General features: G+C 36.0%; 3 protein-coding genes across 4 annotated transcripts; 1 reads left to right on the top strand and 2 right to left on the bottom strand.

The window, feature by feature from the left end:
• Positions 1-57: 57 nt before the first annotated feature.
• LOC147863275 (integrin-linked protein kinase 1-like) lies at positions 58-4,449 on the top strand. Its single transcript, XM_087321294.1, has 11 exons — positions 58-685; positions 800-874; positions 961-1,074; positions 1,222-1,301; positions 1,977-2,097; positions 2,527-2,606; positions 2,701-2,763; positions 2,869-2,990; positions 3,540-3,625; positions 3,715-3,839; positions 4,132-4,449. The coding sequence occupies exons 1-11, from the start codon at positions 344-346 to the stop codon at positions 4,298-4,300; spliced, it is 1,377 nt and encodes a 458-aa protein (XP_087177420.1). The 5' UTR covers positions 58-343; the 3' UTR covers positions 4,301-4,449.
• Positions 4,450-6,510: 2,061 nt separating this feature from the next.
• LOC147863274 (late embryogenesis abundant protein Lea14-A-like) lies at positions 6,511-8,094 on the bottom strand. Its single transcript, XM_087321881.1, has 2 exons — positions 7,808-8,094; positions 6,511-6,946 (listed from the first exon to the last, which is right to left on the bottom strand). Exons 1-2 carry the CDS (start codon positions 8,011-8,013, stop codon positions 6,697-6,699), a joined length of 456 nt encoding a protein of 151 aa, XP_087178007.1. The 5' UTR covers positions 8,014-8,094; the 3' UTR covers positions 6,511-6,696.
• Positions 8,095-11,006: 2,912 nt separating this feature from the next.
• Positions 11,007-19,142, bottom strand: LOC147863273 (flocculation protein). 2 transcript variants are annotated; one of them, XM_087320843.1, is made up of 7 exons: positions 18,413-19,142; positions 17,674-17,748; positions 17,476-17,592; positions 16,551-16,666; positions 13,631-13,874; positions 12,098-13,519; positions 11,007-11,555 (listed from the first exon to the last, which is right to left on the bottom strand). In XM_087320843.1, the coding sequence occupies exons 1-7, from the start codon at positions 18,734-18,736 to the stop codon at positions 11,304-11,306; spliced, it is 2,550 nt and encodes an 849-aa protein (XP_087176969.1). In that variant the 5' UTR covers positions 18,737-19,142; the 3' UTR covers positions 11,007-11,303. The 2 variants fall into 2 exon arrangements, with proteins under 2 accessions (XP_087176969.1, XP_087176970.1); XM_087320844.1 differs by lacking the exons at positions 17,674-17,748; positions 18,413-19,142 and adding an exon at positions 14,472-14,536.
• Between the last annotated feature and the right edge of the window lie 1,777 nt (positions 19,143-20,919).

Genomic DNA, 20,919 nt, shown 5'->3' with positions numbered 1-20,919 from the left:
ACGTTTCTGACACCAACGCCGCTTTCTTTTGTTCTTTTCCTTTCTTTCCTTCTTCCCGTCCGAATCTGCAGCTTCTTTAATCGTTACTTTCCCAAACGATTCTTAACAGTTTTGCAAAGTGTACAATCTGACGATTCCTTCTTCTTCTACTCAGATCTAGATCCATTATTACTTGCATCAACCTCACTGTTTCAGTAGGCTACAACTCAACGCTGCTCGCTCTATTTTATTTCCCTTATTCCTTTCTGTCCTAGTATGCAATGCTTTTCAAATCACAGTTTTCTGAACGTTTCCAAGCGTTTCTGCAGTGTTTTGTTGGTACGTGAGTATATAATACGACACAATGGCTGGATTAACAAGGATGAAATTTTCCCTGGGAAGGCAGTCTTCCTTGGCTCCTCGAACACTGGAGACGAATGGAAGCAATGAATATGGATTCTCAGCTGGAGATATCCCCTTTGTTCCTGAGAATCTCGATAAGGCCATGGAGCTTCTTTTCCTTGCAAGCAAGGGAGACAAAGAAGCCATAGCTGCTCTTCTTGCAGATGGTGTAGATGTATCTGTTGCTGATTTTGATGATCGCACGGCTCTCCATGTGGCTGCCTGTGAGGGTCATGCAGAGGTTGTAGATTATTTGCTGAAGAAGGGAGCTAACGTGAATGCAAGGGATCGTTGGGGCAGCACTGTGAGTGCCACTGTCTATATTTTCTCCCTTGTTTTTCGTTTGTTATCAGGTTTGCTATAGAAAGTCTGCAGATTTTCTCAAGATTCATTCATTCATGGAAAATCTTTAATACAGCCACTTTTAGATGCCAAGCACTATGGAAACAAGGAAGTCTGCAAGATACTAGAAGCTGCTGGTGCGAAGTTTCCTGTGAGTTTGTCTCTCAGAAAACATTTTTCTTCCATCGAATTTCAGATCAAATCATGAAATAGCTCTAATTTTTTTATGATTGGTAGGAAACCTCCAAAAAAGTTCCAATGCAAGTAGCAAATCCAAAGGATGTGCCCGAATATGAAGTAAAGCCACAGGAGTTATTACGGAGCACCAAAAAAGATAGCAAACTTCCTGAGGTACTACCTAAGCTATCCAGTTTAATTGTAAGAATATGATTTCCAACTTCTAAATAGCAATTGTGGTTTATTTTTTCATGCCTGTATCACTCCCCTACTAGCATTTTTCTACCTTCTCTTTGATTACTCTTTGCTGTGTCTTTTCAGTATACTATTGCCAAGTGGAATGGAACACAAGTTGCTGTGAAGGAGATCCCATCTGACTTATCGAATCAACCTCAAATTGTGTAAGTGGAATTTCAATTTCTGCAATTTCACATCCTTGTATGAACTGTCACTTACGTGCAACCTCTGAAATGTTTGAGCTGCATGTGCAATTTAAACTCAAGTGCCATGCTTTTGTAAATCCTCATGGACTTTTGAAAGCTGTCCTGATTTGATCATTTTCTGTAAAGGAATCTAAATGTCTGTCCAGAGTATTATCCATCTCAACCTACTTCATCAAGGATTTATCCTGGAATGGCAAATGAAGAGTGCAAATTATAGAAGAATGAAATGTACGAATGCTATTGCAAAATATTTTATTTCTTGTACTCTGAAATGGCAAAAGAAAGTGGCGGCACCGCAAATTATAGAAAACTGAAATGTTTGAACATTACTGCAGAAAGCTTCATTTACTTTATCTCAGAAATAGCAAAAGGGAGTGGCAGCACCTCAAATTATAGAAAAATGAAATGTTTGATACTATTGCATAATCTTTCATTTGTTGTGCCTGTGAAATCGCAAAAGACATAGCCGTACCTAAATTATAAAAAAAATGAAATGCTTGAATGTCCGCTATATATACACGATTGTGGGATGATCAGAGCACAGTGTAAGAACTATTGATACAATGTTTCAACAATTTTTTATATGCTTTCTCCTACTTGGTATAACATATTGTGGTTGATGGCAAATTTCAGGTCAGTTTTTCGCGATGAATTAGCTTTATTGCAGAGATTGAGACATCCAAATATTGTGCAGTTTCTCGGAGCTGTAACACAAAGCACACCAATGCAAATAGTTGTGGAGTATTGTGCAGGGGTATGATCTCTCATTAAAAGAAGTGGCTATAATTTGTACATCTGGGGATTGTTCAGTCATGGTGATTTGTGTGATGATTGTTATATTATCTGTTCTTTTTGCTCTCATTCTAAAAACTAGTTTAGTTGCTTTGGACAAAGCTTGTACTTAACAAATTTAGTGAAAGATAATGATGAGAGTAAGGGGTCTAATGTTTCAGACCAAGATCGTGTCAGATAGTAGATTCATGGATTTGCCTATATGCTAAACTATATATAATCTATGAACTCCTTGTATCATGGTTTAAGGAAGATGTGCACTACTGTAGAAGTCAATGTATCAGATCTAAGCATTTATCTTCTTAGATTTGATACATGCTTGAACCCACAATCTATATATTGGTAAAGAAAAAGAAATGTTAATAAATGGGATGACAACATGTCTTTGCAGGGTGATTTACACTGTTACTTGCAGAAGAATGGACGACTTGATCTTCCCAAAGCTGTGAGATATGCTCTTGACATTGCAAGGTATGGATTCCAGTATCAAGAGGAACTTCCCAGTGGAGATTTCCAACAGTTTAGATTGTTTCTGCGTGTCTTTAATGCGAATTTTCAATACCAGGGGTCTTAACTATTTACATGAATGGAAGCCTGAAGCAATCATGCATCGGGAATTAAAGCCAAGGTAATGAACCTCGGTCAACACGAGGAAATTGGTGATTTATCTTGAATGAACTCATAATAGATAAATAAAACAGATGCTAATGTTTTCTCCTCAGTAAGTTGCCAGAAACATTCTTCGGGATAGAGTGGGACATTTGAAGGTTGCAGATTTTCACCTTGGTCAGACATTGATAGGAGCATCTGAGATCCAGCCAGATTCAAAGGGTCAACGTTTTTCCGGGAGTTCTCGTGAGTAATCTATTTCTTCTATTATTCATAGGGTGCTCTTTTTAAGGCAGCTGGTATAGAGTTTTCAAATCCTTTGAGAGAAATCTATCACTCACTATTATCTATATGGTCGCAATTCTGATGTTGGAATTGTATTGTTTTCCACCGTTCGGTTCTCCGAAGTGATTTATAGAAACTATTCATACATGGCATTTTTAGCATTGCAAAGTAATTTTTTCGACCCTTTCGTTTTCCAAAGCTATTGTAAGAGATGAAATGTTTTTAAATCGAAACAAATTCAAATCCATTTCTCACGACTTGAACCCACTATCTTGACCCACCCTAGGCTCTCCAAATGATTTGTAGACCAATAAAGAGCTTTTATGGCAAACATAAATTCAAACGTATCACTCTAATTGCTGAATCTATAACTTTAGCTTTTATCACTTAAATTTTAAAATTTCTATAAGATCTATACGCAATAATTGATATATAAAAAACAATGATTTCACATTATGGTGTATTGTTAAATACTGTAATTCTTTTAATGCTGACCTGTTGATACTATAGGATACTACATGGCTCCTGAGTTATTACGGGGAGAAGCCTTTGACAAGAGTGTGGATGTGTATTCATTTGGCATGATTTTATATCAGGTTCATCTAAAATACTGTTAGAGATTCATTAACTTTCCATACTGAAATAACATTTAAAACCTCGTTTTCCCTCGATGTTTGGTGTATAGATGATCGAGGGTTATCCTCCGTTTTTTGATAAGAGAGAAGATGAGCTGATTGAAGTTGTGGGTAAGCAAAATGCAAGACCTCCATTCAGACTCAAGGACAAACACTATACCGAGGGTTTAAAAGAGTAAGTTTACTGCAATTGTAGCACTGAAGCTGACATAGAGAGATTAATTTTTACTAGAGCAGAAAATCGGCCAATGAGACAAATCATAATTACAAATATGGATGAGCTCATGTTATCAACAATGAAACAAAAATAAAAGCTCTAAGTATCCTAAAGTTCCATGACAATGATTTTGATGCGCACATGGAGAGAGAGAGAGAGAGAGAGAGATTCTATTATTGTTTTCGGAGGTAAAATATGACCTATGAGACCAAAAAGTTTACATTTCATGTGCTACATGTGTTTTATTCAGGTTGGTAAAAGCGTGTTGGGATGAAAATGCTTCAAAAAGACCAAAATTTACAAACATAATTCTAATGCTCGAGATGATCAAACCATTTTGCGAGAAACGAGGTTTTTGGAGGACCTTATTGAACCGGACCAAGAGGACACGTAGTCTAAGATCCTTGAGCTTTGATTAGGTAGTTGCGGGAGGTTGTAGTATATGCTAGTTTGTTTATGATTCAAAATATTTCATCATTTCAATTAATACCATTTGGTATGGTGTCTGATATGTATTTGTGCTTTGTTTTTATAATTAATTCAAATTATGTGCTTGACTTATTATAAATCCGATTTGAGTGATTCAATCTGAGATGATCAAGCATTTTTGTCTTGTAAGCCAATAATGTGGTGAAGTAGGCATCTTGCATCAAGGTGGACAATCAAGCCCTGTAATTATGCGTGATTTATTTTCCTGTTCGTTGTATAAGGTGTCATATTTGATGTTAGGGTTGTATAAGGTGTCACATTCAATGTTAGGATTTGACATTGCAACTGGCGACTTGTATATTTTAAAAACTTTTTTAGTCTGTCAAAAAGGTGTAAGATCATTATATTAGATCCAAGTTATATTTTTTTCACAGAAACTGCTATGCATTTTTTTTATGTAGGTTGTAATTAAAACTCATGTAACATTGTAGAAAGATGATGCAAACAACTGCAGGGAAAAAAATATGAACTTTAACTTGCATGATATTATGAAAAGGTTTGTGTTTTCACATATGCATCATGATGTATTCATTGATTGATGCTTTCCTTGTATTCTTTGTTCCCTTTGAGTTTTATATTCCATGAAAATTTTGGTGTAGGTGACCACAAACATCAATTTCATGTATATTCCCTCCACCACCTTTATACACTCAATCCAAATGTAGGTGTTGGTATGAAATACCCTGAATATCAACAAAGTACATAAATCCAGTCCTAGCACAAATAATTCAGAATGAAATGCATCTATTGCAAATGTATAGCTGAGAAATCTTAAATGGAAAGCTTCAATAATTGGGGTGTGGTGTCCTCCACTACTAGCAATATTTGGATGTGTCTCTTTAAAATCACTATTCAACATGCATATTAAGCTCTCTAGGTGCATTAACAAACCAACAATTACACCCTATTTTGAGTTAAATGGTCATGTAAACTATTTTAATTTTTGACATTATAGAAAACGAACTTTTAAATATTAGATAACAATCTAGTGAAGCTTAGGATCAATGAGGAATTAAGAGTGCTAATGAATAAAATTCTGTATTTATTTTTAACGCTAAATCACGTGAATCATCCTATTGGCTTCTATTAGCTAGGAATGATTATAATTCTTAGATGCTTATGGATATACCATATTGAGAATGGGACATGTAATGCTTTGTTTTACATGGGTATTTTGTAGAGTTAATTGGCTGCTGATAACAATTCCCTATCCACATAGAGGGGTAAACTTTTTGTTCTTTCAAAATGTCTTGTGACATTTTCAAAGGGTTTGAGCTGAGTGGCTGGCCATCACATCCTACCATTGCTCATATTGGACGGTGTGCCAAGCATTGCTATCATGCATGAAATGCAATCAAGTTCTTCGTCACGTAAATTGAGTAATTTTGTGCTTGTTGGCAATATGACCCCTCAAATTAAATCTCCACCCTCTCTTTTTTAATCTATTATGCATCAAAGAACTTGTTTTTAATGACTAGTATATATCAAAGAACTTCTCACCTCCAAAACCCACAACACTATAACATCAAGGGAAAGATCATGTATAAGGTAAATGGGATTGTAGTGCATGCCTTCTATGCATGATATCATAGGAACGAGTCTTAGGAATGATGAAATCAATGTTTCCTCAAAAGAAAACCTTATAGCTCACATTGGAACCTTTTACTAAATCAAATATATCAATAATTTTAACATAACTACCATTTCCATCTACTCATCTATAGTTCAGGCTTTCACTAATACAATATATTACTAATGTGGGTTGGTATTCCAATGGCATGGTACATAGTGCTATGCCTGAAGTGTCACACTAACATGGCCTGCATTCCAAGGGAAGGTAAGGTTTGTTGATAACTGAGAAATGTGCACAAAAAAGGGCAGGTAATATCATTTTGCAAAGACATTGTGTATATTGAATGTACATGGTATATTACAAATCTAGGCAGCATGTCGGTGTGCATGCAATATATGACAACATCTATGTCATCATAACAAGTGGTCTCTCCCAACCTTTCATCACCATGTTATTCTTCCTTTATCATTATATTTTTTAATGCCTCCCACCCTGTTTGCAATCCATGTACCTCATCCATGTGTGTGCGTGAAACAAGACTATCATTTCATATATATGACACTGAGATGATACCTAAACATATATTGCCAAAACTTTTTAACACATGGAGTAGTTGAACTGAGTGAACTTAAAACATCAAGGAGCCAAGTGCTCCCAAGACACAATACAAAAGGAACTAGTTGTGCTAGAGCTTTATTGCCTCAGATATCTGTACAAGCTGAGCCAAGAAAGTGCGCATACACTATTTACTTGCTAGAAGATGTCGGAGAAGGTCGGCAATTTTAGAGTTCCCTTCTTGGACAACGGAATTGTGAAGTTGCCGATGATAGGGAGATCAATGATGAGGCCGACTATGAATTCATAGTCAATATCCCAATCGGCACCAATATCTCGAAGGATGCTAATGAGGAAGTCATAAGGAACCTTGGATGGTATCTTGATGGCCGTCTTGTCATTAGCACGGATCGACCCAGGGTCAGGGATGTTCCCTGAAACAATCTCCCTGGGAATAGCGATTCAAATACCACGGTCATCAAAACAAGCATATTAGTTATGTATAGGCTACTTACATGTAGCTATACAATTTTAGCTATCGACACGAACATTGATCATGACTGTATACAATTTTAGCTGTCGATGAGCATGACAGAAGAAAATGGCAAGCCACCACACTATTTGGGGTATTATACAACACTACATATCTCAATGTGAAGATGAAGAATGACAAGCAAGCACATTTATTTGCTAGGCATGCGACTTATATATGTAGATTTCCTCCGCCAAAATGGCTGGTTCCTCTGCTGATCACATAGAGTTCAAAACCTTGTAAATTGTTTACACTAATGAAAGGATATCTTTATAAATTGAAAACTTATATGTAGATTTCCATGAGAAAAAAGAGGTTGAAATACCAGGATACATTACAATGGCAAACAAGCATGACATGTTTTGTCAGGTGAGCATGTGTGTATGTAATAAAACTTTAGCAATCTGGAAGTGGGGAAAAATTGGTTCAAAACATCAGGATAGAGGTGCAATACTAGGAATGATGGTGTATGCACAACTCTAGCTATAGGTAATACAACTTAGCTAAATAAGACATAAGGATAGACAAGAAAGGTAAACAAACAAGAAAAAGATTGATAAACAAATCTAAATAGCCAGTTAAACGGCTTGAAAAGATGGATTCAACAAATCTAAATAGCCAGATATACAGCATAGGTGTGATTTGTGTGTGTATTGGCATGCAATTTATGCATAGGATGCATACAGAGAGGCAAACAGACAACTTATGCATGTCCCCTTTTAAGGGTTTTCTGTGTATCCAACACAATGTCCTTTAGAGAGAGAGAGAGAGAGGTACCTCCCTCCGGCTATGAGCTTGTAGGAGATCTCACAGATGGGGAGGTCATGGGAGTAAGGGTTGGAGATGAGCACATCCGACTCAAGCGACAGGGCACTGCGATCGGCGTGCTTGATGCTCACCCATGTGAGGTCCGCCTCCGGCTTCTCCATGTGCATCACCTTATCCGCAACAAACCCTTTGGCCTTCTCCATCAGATGATCCATCTCTCTCTCTCTCTCTCTCTCTCTCTCTCTCTCTGTCAGTCTCTCTGTCTCTGTCTCACCCTCTTCTCTACAACGGAGTTCCTCTACCAGTGGAGTGAAATCAATTAAACAAAGCAAAAACAGAACAAAAACAAAACAGAGAGAGAGAGAGAGAGAGAGAGAGAGAGAGAGAGAGAGAGATGCAACACAATTTACAGGAGAATTATGCAGTAGACATGAAAACCTCTGCTTAAGATATTGCAAACACTCTCTATGTATGCATTGTATGGTATGGTATGGTATGTATATATGTATGTATGTATATATGTGTGTATGTATGTATGTATGTATATGTATATGTCTGGTATGCATACATGTATGTATGTATGGTATGCAATGTGCATACATGCATACATGCATGTATATAAGTATGTGTGTATGTATATATGTATGTATGTATGTATGTATGTATGTATGTATGTATGTATATGTATATGTCTGGTATGCATGCATGCATGTATGTATGTATGGTATGCAATGTGCATACATGCATGCATGTATATATGTATGTATGTATATAAGCATGTGTGTGTGTGTGTGTGTGTATGTATATAAGTATGTGCGTATGTATGTAGGTATGTATATGTATGTATATAAGTATGTGTGTATGTATGTATATATGTATGTATGTATGTATATATGTTGTATGGTATGCATGCATGTATGTATATAAGCATGTGCGTATGTGTGTGTATGTATGTATGTATATAAGTATGTGCGTATGTATGTAGGTATGTATATAAGTATGTGTGTATGTATGTATGTATATAAGTATGTGTGTGTGTGTGTGTGTGTGTAAGTAGAAGACAAGAAGAATACATACTATAATATAATATACCCAAAACTAGCACCAACATTATCCTGTCTCATAAATGTACATAGATGATATGGATGTACACTCACTGTTTTAGGAGTCTAGAAGAACACCGACAAGTCAAACTTTCGTCAAAGACAGCCACACCACCCACACTTATAAAAAATGGAGTTGTAGTTATCCTCCTCATGGATCCCAAATTTAATTTTGACTCCCATGCACTTTCCAAACTAGAAGCCGTCATCATCTCTTACCCACATGGATCTCACACACATCGCGTATCTCGGATCAACAACAGAAGTAGAAATAAGTTCCTTCAAAAGACGTCCAAACAGCTACACATAGTTTGTACTTGAATATTCCAATGCGTGGCTAGAAACACATCATGGATTTTGGCTTGTTAGTGTGCCCAAATGTGATGAAACCTAGGAAACACCCTTGAATGGCGAATTGTTGACTTGTTCAAACATGACCAAACCTATCAAACATCCATGAAATGCATGAGCTATTGGCATGTTCACATGTGATGCAATTTTAAAGTCCACGTTGGTTAATAATAGACACATGACCCAGTTGTAGACAAGGCAACATCTAGTTTGCTTAATTCCTTATTCTTATTAAAAAAAACTTGACCCTAAAGTTGAGATCAATCTTAAACTAACTTTTATATTAATTATTAGTTTCACGTGGATACTATTTTATGCAATCAAATGAGATCACTTTCAAGTTTCACATGCAATATGTTTCATGCCTAATGTGACATAAGTCAAGCGTTTTCTTTGCTCACAAAGTTGTTAGTAAATATAGTAAATATAAAGCGTACAAATAGAAAATGTGTATTTCAAACACGGGCAAGTCCTAATAATTTTGTAAGTCCTTTGTTTGAAGCCAAAATATAAACTTAAGTAGGTGTGGCTTGGAGAATGCGATATATAGGGGTGAACAGTATGCATATTGAATAATTAATCATTGATCCACTCAAGACGATAATAGCGCTAAGACTCCTGGTATGTTGGTAGTAACCAATGCTCTCATACAACCAATTTATGAAAATCTGACAATTAATGTTGTGAGTAAACTAATATTGAGACTGAATAATGCCTAGGGACACCTTGTGCTTATCCACAAACATGAAAAAGCTTGAGATATATAAAATCAACGGATTATTCTTTATTTTAAAGAAATTCTCTTACTCTCCTTTCTATGACCTCTTCTCAAACCTCATTATTTTTTAATAGCTCAAGTCAATTTTATTACTATGGACATTGTACTACTTTTTAATACAAAGAGCAATTAATTCCATACCAAATATCCAATGTAAAGCGCCTAAAAGACTTTGTCTTTATCATAAATCAAGATTATAAAATAGGCAAATCAATCATATGACTAAGAATCTCTCCATAACAATCAGTCAAAAATAAATAGACATCATCTATCTTTATATAGAATGAACAAAATGTCTCTAATTAAATCTCCACATCCCCCTTCACAAGTTTTCCAATATTGGAGAGAGTCGTCACTGTGTTGTGAGTGACAACTTATGACTTCAAGAACATCTTTGGCATTGGTAGATCCACAAATATGAGCATGTGTGAATTCAATGAACCATTTCATATCAATAACTCTCACCTCCAAATTATTAGCATGGGCCAATGCAATGATCACTAGGTTGGCTCCCAGCCAGCACATGTGTCTACTGCATCTCTCTATAACTATTTGGTTTCTCTACAATTCAAGGCATAGGCATTGGTATCTTTTCCAAGCGTTTCCCAAAAATAATAACTCAACAACTCTGATATATATCTTTTGTTCATTACATGTATAGTAACATAATCATGGATATCAGTTTTTGGAAGATATCACTTGGATCAATCACTAGTGTGTCAACTCACATTATCTTTAGTAGTTTATTTTAGGTTATCCTATTAGATACTATATATGTGTCAACAATGAATGCTTCCAAAGAACATTCCAAGTACGGGTTAGAGGAAATATATTAGCAAGATGCCTTATTTTGACATGGATTGAGAAATTTGAAAAGATTTGTTATACTCCCATTTCACATTCTGGGCATGGCATGAAAGAAGAAAAGTACACACCCAGTATATGAGTGTAACCATCTAACTTTGGCGGTTTGAGGTTTAACACAAATTCGTTGGCTGCCATTGCTTGAAATGTGGTCATCTAGTGTTCCAAACAGCGTAGCTTAAACTACTTCATCTCATGTCTACACCCAATGCTGATTTATGTTACGTTGTACAATAGCATTATATTGATCTTATCTTATTGTGTTTTTGCTTAGATACATTAATGTCATCAAACTTCACCCAAAGCCATCCCACCAAAAGGAATGAATCACAGGATTCTGAGGAATTACACCACATGGGTAAGTTCAGAAGGGACATATCTACAACCTAGGACCAGTTATCCAGATCCATTAACTACCGTCCTGGCTCTCTTCCTCGTCAGAACTATCATCTCTTTCCTTCGAGCTCATCTCCACTTTGTCGGCAAGTATACCCTTACTCTTTGAAATTTGAAAAATATCTGTCCCAAGGATGCTCATACCAAGAGAGGAACCAAAAGTTGTGATAGATGGAGAAGAAATTCCAGGTTCGATGATCCCCCCATAAAGACCTCGGCTCCCTGACATCCATGCAGTACCTTGACTACTCTCTGGACAAAAGCTCTGCATTCATATTTGCAATAACTAAACAAATCACTACACAATATTCTGGCAAAATCATGAATGACAAGAAAATGGTTGGCCATTAGACAAATCATAAACAAATATCCGCAACATTGATTGCATGAATGATGAAGAATTGATAACTATAAATAGTCATATCAGTTCTCCATTCAGAACCAAAGAGTTCAATAAGATTACTGTAAGATATTGATAAATACATGAATGACAAGAAAATTGATTTACCGTTAGACTAATCATAAATAAATATAAGCACCGACAACAGCAATAATAAAAAATTGACGATAATGAATAATCAAGTTGCTTTCCCACACAAAAACCAGTAACTCCAATCAGATTGCTACAATCTTTTTGGTTATATCATGAATGGGAGAAACTCTTTTGCAGTTTAGACTAATTATAAACAAATATAGGCAAAGCATTGACAACAAAAACGATAATGCATCAATCATATGAATGATAACGAAATTTTAGTTGACAATATAAATAATTATGCTAGTTCCCATTTAGAAGCAGAAACTTACACAAGCACGTGAAAGACTGTTACTGCTTAAAACAGTTGGAACCATCCCCACCAGGGGTCCACTGTATTGTGGAATCGAATCAAGAAGAGAAGATCTTGTATTTTCCATATGTGAACACCAGCTATTACTATCTGCAACCTCTGCATGATCTTTAGGACAGCTTGTTAATAATGACCTGCATTGGTTGTTGATAAGATACAAGTGTGCATCACTAGAATCTCTGTGATCTTCTGACTCTAAAGCATGGAGTAAATTCACTGATGGCTCTTGACCTAGTAATCTCTCTCCACTAGGAATAATGTTCCGTAGAAAGCTTGGAAATTGCAATGGAGATGAAGAAATGGATTGTACAAAACTCTGATTTGCTGAATTAAAATTTATAAAAGGAAGCACAGGAGGAATCCCACCTGAAGAAATAGCTTGTGGCATGCTTACCAGAAAGCTCTGATTTGTTGAATTAAAATCCATGACAGGAATATGAACAATAGGATCTGAAAAGAAAGATGGCAAAGTCGAAGCTTGCAAAGGTGTTGGTATAGTTACTAACGAAGAAACGGGCATAGGGATTGGAGAGACATTGACTCTATCCAAACTTATGGTTGTTTGCGCCATAGGAGTAGGTAATGGGTTCAAAGAAAATATGGATGAGGATGCATTACTTTCACCTATAGGTGGAAGAAATGGTGGATTATACTGTTGGGATGAAGATCTTAAGGGACAAGGACAGTAGTAAGGAGCTAAATATGTTGGAGTAATGGGCGAAAGACATGAAGTAGTGAATTGCTGGGACGACGCCCTCATTGGGCAAGGACAGTAGTAAGGAGCTAAATAAGTTGGAGAAATGGTCGAATAAGAAGGAATTGGATCGCTAGAACTCAAAGATCTTCCAAGCAGAGATGGTAGAAAAGTTGAGGCTGAAGAAAATGTAGAAGAAATCATTGGGAGACCAATTAGTTGCTGTGAAAAAGGAACATCATTCAAAACAAGTCTTTGAAAATCAGATACATAAGATGATACTGTGCTTAAATCAACAAACCCAGTTCTGGGTTCAGTGATTTCATCTCTTTTGAAACAAACAGCTACACAATTGCTAATAGTGGGTGGTGGATGAGTTTCACAACAAAGATCTGGAATGTTATATACATTATGGGTAGCTGAAGGGTCATTGCATAAAGATCGTATGCTCGACGAAAGCATTGGCATCGTAGTTGGGGCTTTCTTTCCAATTAATTGTTGGACTAATGATCTATTGCGAGAACTCTGAGCCCTGAAATTTCTTGAAGAGAATGATGTGCATGCATCAATATCAAATGCAGTTGCAGCAAATGCATCTGCAAGACAATTAACATAAGTATCCAGCCGATAATCATCCACCCCAGTAAGTTGAGATAATGTTGGTCTTTGTGAGAGAAAAAATTTCAGCTGTAAAAACAATGAAAACAGGAAAAGGGAGTTAAGTGAGATCGATACAAACACAAACAAAAAAGGATCAGAGATTTAAAAAAACATCTTGCTCTTGCTCTTAGAACTCACATCACCCAATAACTCGTCACCCAGCGCCTTTGATCTTTCAGATTGCCAAAAAAAGTGCTTGCCACCATCATATTCTTTCAAGACAAAAGATCTGCCAGAAGGATCCGGATCAAGTATGTCAAGGGCTATATTATTACTCTTATCAACAGATTTTATATCAGCAATCCTTTCAATGACACCATTGTCACCCGTAAACAATAACTGCATCTCCGAGCAAGGAAGCATTGCCAAGTTCAGATATCCCCTAAAAAAGAAACCAAGCATTCACCATTAAGATCAAAACTTGTATTATGAAGCATTAAACAAATGATTTTGAAGAACACACACTACAGAAACAGAAAATTACGATGCCATATATAAAATACTGAAAGTTTATTAAAATTCTACTGAGGATTACTATTTGCGAGTTGAAATATCAAAATCCAGTCAAATGGTAAGCAATAAGTAAGACATATCATTCCATATCATATTGATTCATCAATAGGGCACTTAAACATTATGAGCACCAGATATTCCATCCTAAACTCAAATCTTGAGGTCATATTAATCAGCATACATTCACACTTCACACAATTGCTACTGTGATCCTCATGGCTTGCATTCCCATGTTTGACGGTTACAAAATATTATTTTATGGTTGATGCCACAGAGCGCAAGACGAACCTGACAAATTGTAAAAGAATTTGCAAGCATGAAACAGGGTTCATGTAGATTCGTATTTTGGTAATGTTTCAAATAAGACAATCCACAAACATAATGCCTGTGTATTCACTATGTAAGTATGTAAAATTGTCTTTACTAGCAATCCAAAATTTCCATTTCATACAGACAAAAAAGTCACCCATGCACATGCAAACCCTTCAGGGAAAATCTGATCAAATTATTCAGCTGTTCAAATGGTAAATCCTACAAACAACCATGAATGATGACGAGATTCTGAAGGACTTCATTAGCCAAATAACCAACTCCAAAATATGCACAAAAATATAAAAAAAATACTTACAGAATTCTACAGTGCATGTTTCTTAAAATTAAGGTCCATAACTTTTGTGCACTTTTGAACCCCTCCTTCCATTTTCGTTAATCATTATTTCTATACATCACAGTTGTTAAAAAAATGCACATTCTATGTTTAGAATACGTTTTAGAATATTCTGAAGTATTCTACAAGTATTCTATGTTTTAGAAATGCCATTATTCAAATTCTCACATCTTCTCTGTATTCTAAAAATTTGACATATTCTACGTATTTAACTAGTATTTATCATTTCAAAAACAATTTACAATTTTTAATATTTTTGTTTTTGAACAAAATTTAAAATTTAAGAAATATTTAACGTATTTTACAAGTACTCTACTACGTATTTAAAGTATTCTACAAGTATTCTTAGTATTTTAGTATTCTAAGTATTTAAAAAAAAACGTTAGAATACTTAGCATAATATTTTTGTTTTTGAACAAAATTTAAAATTTAAGAAGTATTTAACATATTTTACAAGTACTCTACTACGTATTTAAAGTATTCTACAAGTATTCTTAGTATTTAACGTATTTTATCTGTAAAATAAGTATTCTAAGTATTTAAAAAAAAACGTTAGAATACTTGTAGAATACTTAGCATACGTATTCTACACGTATTGTATGCTAAGTATTCTACAACAATGCTATACATATATTACATGCCTACACAATATATATGCATTTATATATGCAATATCCAGTAGGCAGTAATGTATCCTTTTATTACATTATTTAGTAGCTATTTCTGTACTTGCTGCTATAGAGCTCTTGAAGATCAGGCAAGATAGCATTGTACAGCCATAGTGATTGCCCAAGGACGAACAGTTCCAAGACCAGTAAAGGCAAGGTTAATAAATAAGCCCAAGGATCAGGGCCCTACATGTGGTCAGCCAGTCCCCTTAGCATCTGTGCTGATGTGTGGAGGTTTAAGAGTCCAATCGTAAACTTGTGCCTTCTACAGGAAGCGACATAAATTCACTTAAAGGTTATAAGTGTGCACTTTTGCGGAGGTGGTGCTTGGCAGCACAAAAATTATCCTATTGAAACAAACCTTTTTGAAGTAGAATTCAAAATTAACATTGAGAGCCAATCGAAAGTCATTTTAACATGCTCAAGTCTGCAAGTATCATATATGATCTGCTCTTTTTTTAATATGCTCCATGGAGAGCATCTTGGAAGCTCTCTATGTACGTTTTAGTTGCTGAAGTAGGCTTGAACTATTGGATATGCTGACAGGAAATAATTTTAGAGTGCTGCAATCTGCAGCTGTATAACTGATTTGATCTCTTTTCAAGCATCCTCTAGTGAGAGTAACTCGAAAGCTGTACATGTAGGTTTTAGCTGCCGAAATAGTCTTTTGAGTATGCTTGTAGCATTGAGCTCTATCTTATTGTATCCTCTTTTATTACGTATCAACAAGGAAATACAGGAACGGAGTATCAATCTACATGATGTCAACTTCATTGCTCAGGAACCATCTAGTTTCCCCAGATGTTAGATTAAGTCATAGTTGTGAACAGTGTGCAACATAAATAACCTATACACCACCTAAATGAAATTAAATATAATCACGTTTACTGTATATTGCCAGCTATCATTTTAGTAGGGAAACAATAAAAAAACTAGCCATATTGGTGAAAACTCTACGTATAACCTCTTTGAAATATGATTATTTAGGCCAACTATTCATTTAATATCAATTCCAGTTCACACATTCCGACGCCCAAAAGTCTAAAACTTCCTATTGATCTGAACTTTTAGGCATTAACACACATTCTCCTTTCACTTCGAATCTTGATTTTGAATTTCATATACTTCAAAAACAACCATCATGGCTAATCAATAGAAATTTCAAAGTCTAGGAGTCACCAGTTTCATTCGCTTTATGCAAGAAAATTACCTCAAACTTGTTGGACACAAAAGACGACCTTGACGTTGAATTTTCCCCACACGGATTGATACTAGTGGTGTGCGCAAGCATAATGCAAGCATCTCCAATTCCTTTCCCTTAAAAACCTGATAGTTATTGAAAAAAATATAAGACTTACAGTGAAGACAAAAACTACAGAAAGATAGTGCCCATTGCAATTGCAATTGAAATCCTTGAGGAAAACAGTGATTCTTTTCTATGCGGATGTGTTCATCATCCAGGAATTCCAAGAAAATTTAGGGGAGATTATAATGTTAATAAGCTAAAACAACTACATGATACCGTTATCAACCTGTTTGGTGACGTTTTTGAGTTTTGGTTCTTTCTATTCAATATGTATTTTTTTTCAGGATATATGAAAACCCCCACTAAATTAAGAGAACCCTCCATAAGTATAGATAACGAAAGGGATAGCTTCATAACAGCTTAAAGAAACTCTTTCATTTATCATGATGTTGCTTCATGTCCTAAGAAGGGAATAACATTAAATCTCCCTTTTCAAACCATTGCTACAGCAAACACTTCCCAACAATGTGGCAGAAATTCAATTCATTGGTTGAAGGAGAAATAGAGCACAACATTGACTGCTACAGTAAACATTCATAATTATCAAAACAAATGTGTTCAGCAATAGAATTGTGCTCCCAAGATATATGTGCCTAGCACTGCATTGCAAAGTAATAATAGTATTCAGAACAAACGCAAATTGAGAGAAAAATGTAACCACCGAGGAATTGTGTTTTAAAAAAATTGAAATTGTTTCAAAAACCTTGGCCTTACATTATTGTAATTTGTGTTTTACATCAGAAAATAAAGTTAACTCAAAAGTTAGCATCATTACATGCTTGGAATAACCAAGAATCTACATAGCCAAGGATCATGATGCATTAATTACCTTGGAGAGTTTGCTATCTTGTGCTGAGCAGATTGCATCTGGTATAGCTTCATTGTCAGGTTCATCATCCAAATTTCTGCTTTGCATACTTAGATCAGCTGGATTTTGGATACTCTCCTATCAAACAAGAACAACGTGCGTATATTTTGATCATATGACACTTTGAACACTAATCCAAAGAGGGTTGAGGATACTCACTGGAAGTTTAGCACCAGATTCTTCTAGTATTTTGCACACTTCTTCATTGCAATAATGCTTTGCATCGGACAGAGGCTGTCAATGCACAAAATAAACTAAGAAAGGGTTTCATTTTCTTTAGATATCGTAGTTAGTAAGCGAGAGAAACACGGTAAATCCACGAACTAATTAGTAAACAATGCAATTTCCTTGAGCCAATCAGTTGAGTAATCATGGAAAAGCTTTCCAATCTAAGAATTTGATAGATAAAAGATGAGAATTCAGGAAGGTAGTTGAGTTAGCCAAGAAAGGTTGAGAATCCAAGAACTAAACAAAAATTGAGGCTGTAAGTTTCTTTTGCAACCAGGTGTTCATGATGTCCTTGCGACTTCAAAGGAGTTAGGTAGATTTCTGTGTGATTTCCATGGAATTGAGATTTTTCCTCGATCACATAATTTGAGATATATGGTCCATACATTTCCATTTGGTGTTAAGAAGTCTGCATTAGAGATCATCTCACCTTCCACTATGAAGTTAATGCAAGTCCAATAATCCTAGTAAAAATCTGGAAAACATCAAACTAGATAAATGAAGGATGTAGTTTTCTTTAGGAAGAAAACACTATAAGCTTGGAAGAGGCTACCGATTCAATAACAAAAGGATGTAATTTAAGAACTTAAGAAATGATATCACTTGTCAAACAGAGAGAGAACTTAGGAATGACACCAATGTCAGAGAGAGTGGCGTAAATGATACTCACAGTACAACCAAACCGATCTTGTACATTGACATTAGCTCCCATTTGTAGAAGAAACTCAACAACTTTCTTATGGCCTGAACAAGACGCAAAATGAAGCGCAGTGCGATTATCGCAGTCACTTGCATTTACATCAACACCTTGTAAGGCCAAATTTGTAATAGCGTCCATATCTCCTTTTCTTGAAAGATGAAGGAGACGACGTATGGTTTCTTCCGAGAGCTCAGGACGAATATCAAGTGAAAGGTTTGTAGAAGGTCCAGCTTCATTATGTTCAGAATCAGAGAGAGAACCATGGCCTGGTTTCTTTCTTGATGATTCATCCATTCTAGATGAAAAGCATAAAAAAACTGCTCGTTAACCTGATCAGGTCGCACGGATAAAAAAAGGCTTTCCGTTTATCAAAGCACGATGATAGAAGGTGATAAAAGAACTTGTTCGTTGGCTTAATCAAAATGAATTGAGAGCAATCAAAGCACTGAATTGAAAGCGGAACTTCTGATCAAGAAACCTCTTGACTGATCAGAGGGCATTAAACAAGTCGAAATATGTTGGTTAGCCCGGATCAAGAAGAACCGATTGAAAGGAGGTGAGAATGGAAGGATCCAAAAGCGGAGATTCGAAAGAAAGCCAAGCAAAGATCTTGCTAAAGGTGGATGACATCCAAAGAAGATGAAGATGATTGTCCCCCGTGTGTCAAAGAAACTCTTAAACCTTCTCCTGTGTGTCCACAGTCCACCTGTGTAGAAGATGAAGGAGCAGAAGAGAAGCGTCGTGGAAGAAACCCTAACCTTGTCTGTGTCGCCAGCACACATCATATCGTTTTATGTGTATACATATGTTTTATCATTATGTATGTATGTATGTATTGATTCATTGCCAAAAACGTCATCATGCTTACATGTATATACATACATACAAAGTGATACATACATACATACATGATAGTATGATGCATACATAAATACATACATACATACATACATACATGATAGTATGATGCATACATACATGATACATACATACATACATGACACATACATACATACATGATACATACATACATACATATGTCATATGTCATATGTCAATGTGTCTATTTGCACCAAAATCATAAAGAGGCATGATGACAGAACATGTCGCTCAGCTGAGGGCGCGTGTAGATCTACACCGTCGGATTCGTATAAAAAGTCGACAACCTCTGTCACTAGAAGGCCGACTCAAAGCTTGCCTCTAGTACATACATACATACACGTGTCATATGTCATATGTCGATGTGTCTATTTGCAACAAAATCATAAAGAGGCCTGACGACGGAATCACGGGCACAGATGGTGCAGGTCGCTCAGCTGAGGGCGCGTGCAGATCTGCATCGTCTAATTCATATAAAAAGTCGACAACCTCTGTCACTAGAAGGCCGACTCGAAGCTTGCCTCTAGTACATACATACATACATATGTCATATGTTGATGTGTCTATTTGCACCAGAATCATAAAGAGGCCTGACGACGGAATCACGGGCACGAATGGTGCAGGTCGCTCAACTGAGGGCGCGTGCAAATTTGCACCGTCTGATTCATATAAAAAGTCGACAACCTCTGTCACTAAAAGGCCGACTCAAAGCTTGCCTCTAGTACATACATACATACATCATATATAGCATAACACGACATGAGATACATCCTCACGTCCGTCTCTGTGGGTAGGCGAGCAACGTGAAGCATGGTGGGCACATCAAACGTACAGTGCATCCAACTTTGGCAGTAAGAGTGCATGCATACCTCCTTTGTGCATGTATGTGAGCATGATGGCATGGTTGCAAAAGGAGATGTTTTTGAACCATTGGTGCCCAATATCTGAGGAGGATCACATCGGCAGTTGGCCATCTGGCAACCCTTGTACAAAACAATGACGCTTAGATGAGGTTTTGTAGGTTGCGGGAGATCAATATGTAGGTGAACGTATATTGCTCTCCCATTCAAATGAATTTGTCAATAATAAACAACGCAAACTCATGCTCCTCTATAATGATGCACTCTCTCAAAGGATCCATTTCTATTTGATTAATGTATATAATGGTTTTCCTCCAAATTATTTCCATTGATTCACTCACTATTGTCAATGCCATTATCTTTTTTCTTCGTCTAAATAAATAAATAAATAAATATCGATTCATTACTGTAAACAATTCACAAAGTTATGATTCCTACATGATCAGCGGAGAAAACAACCATTTTGGTGGCTGAAAGTGTAAGAAAGGAGTACCATTCTTTGAGGACACAAGTGAAGTAGCTTTCCACAAAGTAAGAAACTGATTGCATTAAGCAGCTTTATCTATTGATTATGTGTGATGTATAAAAATTGTTATAATTTTCATTATTTGTATCAACTACAGGTTCGATGACCAAATGAAAAACAAGTTCAGTAGCCATTAAGGATGTTTTGTACTTGGACATTACCAAATGTGACTTCTTAAACGTATCTTTTGATGGTCTTCAAAATGCTAGATT

The sequence above is a fragment of the Azolla caroliniana genome, unplaced genomic scaffold (assembly GCF_043228905.1).
Source record: "Azolla caroliniana isolate FFs.n. ecotype wild unplaced genomic scaffold, voAzoCaro1.0.p SCAF_6, whole genome shotgun sequence".
Taxonomy (NCBI): domain Eukaryota; kingdom Viridiplantae; phylum Streptophyta; class Polypodiopsida; order Salviniales; family Salviniaceae; genus Azolla; species Azolla caroliniana.
The sequence above is the reverse complement of the archived record's forward strand: the minus strand, read 5'-3'. Positions and strand labels throughout refer to the sequence as shown.

Coding starts and splice junctions, on each gene's coding strand:
- LOC147863275 (XM_087321294.1), top strand. CDS start 344: ATGGCTGGATTAACAAGGATGAAATTTTCCCTGGGAAGGCAGTCTTCC. Junction 1,075..1,221: donor AAGATAGCAAACTTCCTGAG/GTACTACCTAAG, acceptor GTGTCTTTTCAG/TATACTATTGCCAAGTGGAA. Junction 2,098..2,526: donor TTGTGGAGTATTGTGCAGGG/GTATGATCTCTC, acceptor ATGTCTTTGCAG/GGTGATTTACACTGTTACTT.
- LOC147863274 (XM_087321881.1), bottom strand. CDS start 8,013: ATGGATCATCTGATGGAGAAGGCCAAAGGGTTTGTTGCGGATAAGGTG. Junction 6,947..7,807: donor AAGCTCATAGCCGGAGGGAG/GTACCTCTCTCT, acceptor CGCTATTCCCAG/GGAGATTGTTTCAGGGAACA.
- LOC147863273 (XM_087320843.1), bottom strand. CDS start 18,736: ATGGATGAATCATCAAGAAAGAAACCAGGCCATGGTTCTCTCTCTGAT. Junction 13,875..16,550: donor TTGTGTCCAACAAGTTTGAG/GTAATTTTCTTG, acceptor TTTCTTTTTTAG/GGGATATCTGAACTTGGCAA. Junction 13,520..13,630: donor GTGACGAGTTATTGGGTGAT/GTGAGTTCTAAG, acceptor TTGTTTTTACAG/CTGAAATTTTTTCTCTCACA.